General features: G+C 35.9%; 1 protein-coding gene across 1 annotated transcript in view; it reads left to right on the top strand.

Annotated features, from left to right (window-relative positions):
• Positions 1-7163: 7163 nt before the first annotated feature.
• The window catches only part of LOC122077070 (structural maintenance of chromosomes protein 4), a 19849-nt gene continuing 19461 nt past the window's right edge, over positions 7164-7551 (top strand). The window contains exon 1 of the mRNA XM_042642844.1: positions 7164-7511. Coding sequence (XP_042498778.1) covers positions 7356-7511 — 156 coding nt within the window. The 5' untranslated portion in view covers positions 7164-7355. The remainder of the gene's footprint in view (positions 7512-7551) is intronic.

Here is a 7551-nt window from a genome sequence, read left to right as displayed (position 1 = left end):
AAAAAAAAAAAAAAAAGGGATACCAAAGGCACCAAAATTCAGTTAGCTTAAATAAAATTTTAATTAAAAATTTTGTTTTAATATTAAGATTATTGAAACACAAAACCAATTGCATGGTACAGTAGAACTAATGAGAGGGTCCTAACCTTAAAATTTATAGTATATACCCATGTAATAATTAAATATGCACGTTCCATATCTATATTTTCAAATTCATCAACTAATAGGTATTGAGTATAAATTAAACTGAATGTCAAGATATATGATCCACTAATAATACTAATGGGGGAAACTATATATATATATATATATATATAAACACACACACACATATATTCAATATTTAAGCTAATAGAATCAAGTTCGTGAACACACGGAGTTGGCTAGCATGCCTTGTCAAATATATCTGCAAAAGGGAAACCTTGTGTTTAGAATATTTATTTGGAATTAAAGGAATAAAAAATAAATGTAACGCAAGTAGCCCATAATATACCTAATCAATCAATAAATGTGGTGGTGGTGCCGAAAGCTTGAGCAGGTGTAGAGGGTGTTGAAAACACATATCTCAAAGCTTTAGATAACTCATCAACATCCTAACCTGCATCCATATCATCTACATAAAAAATAAAAAATACATAGTCTAAGAGTTTCCATGCCCAAGAAATTTAATTTAAGATTGAAAAATAAAACTTTACCTCCATAATTCACATCATACATCCAATGACGCAAGCAAACCAAAGCCTCAACGTTTTTTGGGAGTAATTTACTTCGGCATTTATCAATCACCCTACCCCTTGCACTAAATGCTGGCTATAATGCAAATGTGGATATAGAAATCACCAATAAATCATGGGTCAGATGAGACAAATCGGTAAATTGACCCTCACATCCCTTCCAATATGCTAAAACATCATATTCTTTGATCGACGATTTTGTCGGCTCTGCAAGATACTGGTCCAATTCATAATTGTCATTAGTGCTAGGATTCTTCATTTTGGTCCATTTAGTGAATAGATTCTCAACCCCTCATCAGCACAAGTTAAAGGCGACCACTACTCTTTTGGCATGCTTTTGTATTCATTATAAAGTTAGTGCAAAGCTGGTTTCACAAGGTCAATAGCCTCATTGATTAGTTTTTTATCATTACCATAGATCTCCTCATATGCCCATTCAATAATTTCTAACTTAAAGCAGGGATAAAAAATAACTGCAACTAATAAAATTAGTGAATAATTCTCCCAATATTTTTTGAACTTCTCTCTCATGGCACATACCATGTTCAGTTTAAAATCTCCCCCAAACAATGAGCCATCATTTAAAATCATATGAATACGAACCACATTTCGAAAATATAAGTTAAAGGTTGGATACTTGGAATTGGATAACTCCTTCGTGATGTCATAAAAAGGTTTCAAAAAAATTGTAATTTTTTCAATCTTTGCCCACTCCTCCTTAGTAGGGCAATCTCCGTAGTTTGACTCCAAGTTCTCAAAATTGTCAAAAGCTTTACGATAGAACAAAACATCATCTAGCATTTGAAACATTGAATTCCACCTTGTATTAACATCTCCGAGCAAGCCTCTCTTGGTAGTCAAATCCATTTGCTCACAACTTTCGACGAACCTCACCTTCCTTGCTTGTGAACTTTTTACAAACTTTACACTGTCTCGTACCTTTTGAACTGCTTTATCAATCAATTTGATACCATCTTGTACAATGAGGTTTAAGACATGTGCACAACAACGAACATGAAAAAATTCCCCCTTACACACTGGTGCACCTTTTGAATTTAGATTTGTTCTCAAGTGAGAAACAAATACATCATTTGCACTTGCATTGTCAAATGTGCAAGAGGACAATCTCCCTTCAATTCCCCACTCAGTCAATATCTTGCCACATAAATATGTGCACCAGTGTGTGGAGTTAAGAGTAAATTTTATTAATTTTTTATGTAAAACCATGACTTATCAATATAGTGGGCTGTAAGAGTCATATAGCCATCATCAGAGATAAAGGTCCACAAATCAGTGGTCACTGAAATCCTCCTAGCATAACTTTTGATTACCTCTTTGATATTGTTCTTCTCCTTCTTAAAGACTAGTTGAATATCACTTAATAGTGTGTTTCTGCTAATGGGACTGTACTCATGATATACATATAAAATAACCCATGCTAATAAGTCATAAACTAAGTCATTAAAACACTTGTTGCTTCTTAAGGTAATGTAATTAAAAAATCCTTTTACCTGAAAAAATAAAAAAAATAAAAAAAAAAAATAAAAACTTGTAAAAAACCAATTGATGATTATAAGCCACATCACAGTTTCAAGCTTCCTCAATGACAACTATGTAAGTGAATGCTTACCACATGTTGCAAAGCCCAATAAGGCAGCATCTCCACCATACATGATACACCACCAAAACTCTCTCTGTCATGTTCAATAGGCATGAGGAAATTAAACACCAGAAGGTGTCTCTCTATCTCCTTGGCAATTACAATCACACATTCACACCTCTCCGTCATTGATGCTATTACACCCTCTCTATGCGCTCTGCAATTACTCCTCACTATTAATCTTGCTACTTCCCTTTCTCTCCATCTCCCCAACCTCTCTCTCTCTCTCTCTCTCTCTCCTCTCTTTTTAGGTTATGTTCTTTTCTACCCATTAGAGGTAGTAACAACACGATCATATACATCTACAACCCATTACTGAAATAAAATATATCTCAATCAATATAGTCTAACAGCCTATTACATATTTACAGCAATAACATTATAACAATCTCCATTAATACATAGAAGAATTCATACACTTTCATTGTACCACATATAAAGCAAAAAGAGCAAAGAACTAAGAAGCAAAAAGATAAAACAACTGAGATATAGAAGAATCAATTGGAAGCAAAAGTGCAAAACAGAGCTATTGCAACTTGTAAGCTACAGAATAAACTAAATCTGACCTGTTCAGAAGAAAGAAAGATAAATAGGAGGAACAATGGAACAAGAGTTGCTTTGCTTCTAATGGAGGCTTCCAAGACCCATGTAACCGCTTGGAGCTTTCAAAATCAAGACTGTAATGGGTTCACTGTTCACAACGATCAAATATTAGAGAGATAGGTTACCCTTGTAACATGTTATACTCTCAATCTATCTCTACAGCCGCTATATATAGATGTAATATGAAAGAAGCCTTGTCGGCTTAGAATTAGAACATCGTAGTTAGTGTGAACCTGTGAATCTTTAGCTACTGAGAATTCTAAAAATACTAAACATCTTAAAAGAGTCAATACAATAATATAATTCTATTTTGTTAAGGATAGTATATTTTATATTTAAATGACTATAAATATGATACCTAATTAATTAAGATCCTATAAATTAAATAAATTAAGAAGTGCGATTGTACGGAAGTCAAAGTGCCAGTTAACCATTGGTTTTTCGGTTTTGAACCTCACCGAACTGAAAATATGCCTATAAAACCAAAACTGGATTATTTTCCTACGGTGCAGTTTGGTCCGGTTATAACCGGATGATTTCGGTTCCTGGTTAATGGTTTTAGTTATTATTTGACACCCCTAAATCTATCTATCGATGATCTACCTCAATAGATACAAAGATGGAGTTCTTTCATGCTGCAAGGGAATAAAGTAGGATGTGATCTCATGACCTACTGCTCATTTATTTGTTGGTATCTGTGGATAGCAAGAGATGATCAGGTTAGGTCGGAGTTAGGAGTTGCCCCAATTCAGGATAAGCTCAGAGAATATCAACTTTGATGGTTTGGGCATGTGCAAAGGAAGCCCTTGGATGCCCCAGTATGGAGGAGTGACCATATGCAATTGAATGGAGCTAAAAGGGCTAGGGGCGGACCAAAATTGACCATTGATGCGTTAATTAGTAGAGACATGCAAAAGTTAAGTCTTCACACAAGTATGACATCTAACATAGCTGCCTGGAGGCCTAGGATTCGAGTTGCAGACGGTTCGTGAGTGGGCTTTTTTTTTTTTCAAATCTAAGTACTTGCGGATCCATTTAGCTGACCCCAATTAGTTGGGATAAGGCTAAGCTTTGTTATTGTTGTTGTTATTGTGGATAGCAAGAAATGATATGGTTTTTGGTAAACGAGATTGCCAGCCACAAGATGTTCTCTCTAGTTCATGGAAATCTTTCCTTGAATTTCAAGAGTCGATTCCTACCTCAAACAATGGAGGAGCACATGCCTCAACGCCTTTGAACCAACCTTGGATTCCACCACCACAACACTTTGTCAATATCAACTGTGATGCAAGTTTGATTCCAAACACCACAATATGAGGAATAGGTTTTATCGTTCGAGATGACATTGGGCATTGCAAGTTCTCATTATCATCTCCATCTTATTTCACTAAACCCATCATTGGTGAATCGATTGCTATTCGGACTACTTTGCTTGAAGCCATTTCATAAGATTTTGACAGGCTAATTGTGGAGTTGGACAACAAGGATGTTATCACTTGTCTTCAACGGAATGCTCATCAATCACCATTGGAGATCATACCTATTTTGGATGATATTTTGCATATTTCCTCATACTTTGTTGCTTACGATTTTGTGTATGTTCCAAGGGAGAATAATAGCATTGCATAATCCATGGCTAAGAGGGCCTTGTCGGTAAAGTGTACGACGGTCTGACCAAATTTCGATCCATGGATATTGGAGATGTGCCAATCTCCATCCATGAGTACTACACGTAATATATGAATAGTTCCCCCTCCACTCCCATGGTTAGGGTTCTTATACAAAAAAAAAAATAGAGTAAATATATGAACATAGTAGTGTGTTGACTAGTGTAAGGACTATGGGGTTAAGGTAATGGATTCCTAATTATAGTTGAGTTACGCCAAAGACCATCTTTTAAGTTTGTTTGCGTTTATAATATATGATTTAACCATAGACATATAAAACCAAGTTCCTTAGTGTATGCATGTTGTTAATGGCATTGTTTTGGTGGATGAGAAAATAGTAAGGATTGAACTGTATAGTTGTAGAGATTAACCTTGGAATAAAAAAGAGCTTAAGATAAGCATAACAATATATATATATATATATATACATATAGCTTTAGTTATACTAGGATGGATATGACTCAGTGAATATTGATGAGAGGGAAATTATGCAAAACAATTTTCCTAAGTACTCATACTCAATCATAAGTAAAGAATGTGATATAAAGGTTGTTGTTTCATAGAGAATAAAAACATGATGGATAAAATGGGGAGGTGCATTTGGATTGTTACATGATCAACTTATTACTTAAAAAATTTACGGAAATTTTATAGGATAGCCATACGATCGACTATAATATACGGTGTGGGATGTTTGGCAATTAAGAAACATCATATATATCACATATATATATATATATAAACTCTATTTTTTTGGTAAATATGTATATACTCAATGTAGCCTATATGGGGATGTTGAGATGATGGATGTGTGGCAAAACTAATAAGGACAAAGCAAAGAATGATCAAATTATTACTGATTTGGGAATAGCTCCAACATGTGGCTAGTTATGAGGAAATCATTTGGAGTGGCATGATCATGTCCAACAAAAGCCTTTAGACGTTGCTCTATATGGATGAGTGATTTGATTCAAATTAAAACAAAAAAATGAGTGGTAGATTTAAAATGTCGTCTGGAAAAGTGGTGAGAAAATACATGCATAATTTAGGTCTTGTATATAGTATAGACTCAGACAGAGATGATTGGAGGGTAATGATCCATATAGTTGACTCCTAACCCCATTAAGTTGAAATAAGGCTAAATTATTGTTATTGTTGATCTATTATTTTTTCAAACTTTACAAGACATCTATTTTTGGGAGTTAAGTTGGGAGTGGCCCCGATCCAGGACAAGCTTCTTAAATGTTGATTAAGGTGGTATGGACATGTTCAAAGGAGGCCTTGGGATGCTCCAATATAGAGAAAGTAATAGATCAAGTGGGAAGGGTAAAAAAAAAAGAGCTAAGGGCAAATCTAAAATGACCATTGATGAGTTGATAAGAAAAAACATGCCAAAGCTAAGTCTTGATAGCAGTTTGACATATTTTTTTTGTTAACCGAGGTGTCCGGGCTAGCTAACGTGCACATCAACTAATCGTCGAGGAGACCAATGTAGCAACCCACCGCCATGCTCTCCACTTAAATCGCAGATGCATAGATGTGAATCGAACTTGAGACCGTGCGCCTATCTACACAATCCCCAATTCGTCCTAATTATTTGAGCAACCCACGTATGAGTATAGTGGTTTGACATCAAATATACCTGTTTGGAGGGTATAAGATGCATGTTGGCATTTAAGTGGGATGGCCCAGCAATGCTTCATTGCATTGTTTCGCTGATTCGCTTTTTCTTTTCCCCTTTTCCCCTTTTCCCTTTTCCCTCTTATTTCTTTTATGTTTTTTTGACAGATCCATGTAACCGACTAGGGCTAAGTTATTATTATTGTTGTTGTACAAGACATCTATTTTGCCACATTGATGGATGATGTGTCAATCCAACAATTGAATGAAAATAACATGGTATAGATTAACCACATATTAAATTTAGTGGTCTAGTATTTCAATCAAATTGCTTAACAAGTATCGCCATACTAGATTTTCACAGATTAAAAAATAATTGGGACACCAATAAAACTATCATAAAAAGAATCTTCTTTAGAGTTCCGATTTGGCAAAATAACCTAAATCAAGGAAGGCACATGAAGATTTCTCCCACATCAAATGAAATCAATCACAATACACAAAATGAACTATATGAAATCAATCACAATACACAAAATGAAGTATCTGATTCTTGCTTCCCATGGAGCGTGGGTTGGCTTGAGCCGAGGCCCATTTTTGCAGTCCGGGTTTGGGTCCAATCCATAGTCTCCCCTCTTCCTGTCCCGGTCAGGCGGCCTGATCAGCTTTTCAGTAATGTGGGCTGGTTTGGGCCTTCAACAGCCCGGCCAAAACCGGCTCAATTTCATATATCTAATATTGCCAAGGTAACGGCGCTTAAGCGTTCAGAAGTTATAGACGCTGCATTTTAATTTAAATGTAGATCAACGGTTGATATTTAACGCATTGTTTATAGCTTGAGACGCTCAAGTGTTGATGCCACTCACCCCTTTTTGAAATCCTTTCCTTTTCAGTTTCCCGCTTACGAAGCTTGGTGAGGACTCACAGAAGGAGAGAGAGAGAGAGAGTTGTTTTGCAGATACGATCTCTGCAGCAGCTGCCCATCCCTGAATCATTTTCACCGTCTTCCATTATCGAATCGTCAAGTTCTTTCTTATTTCTCGTGTTCGGATATTTCTGCTCGAGACCGGGATGGGGTTGCCTAGTGAATTCGCCGAGGAATGCTTGACTGGTGATTCCGAATCTAATTGTCGAGGATCCAGCAAGCCCAGATTGTTCATCAAAGAAATGGTGATGAGAAATTTCAAATCTTACGCTGGAGAGCAAAGAGTCGGACCATTTCACAAGGTTAGGGTTTTGTGTGTGTGTGTGTGTGTGTCTCTCTTCT

This window comes from Macadamia integrifolia, chromosome 4, assembly GCF_013358625.1.
Source record: "Macadamia integrifolia cultivar HAES 741 chromosome 4, SCU_Mint_v3, whole genome shotgun sequence".
Lineage (NCBI taxonomy): Eukaryota > Viridiplantae > Streptophyta > Magnoliopsida > Proteales > Proteaceae > Macadamia > Macadamia integrifolia.
Note: the sequence above shows the minus strand (reverse complement) of the source record. Positions and strands in the feature narration are given on the sequence as shown.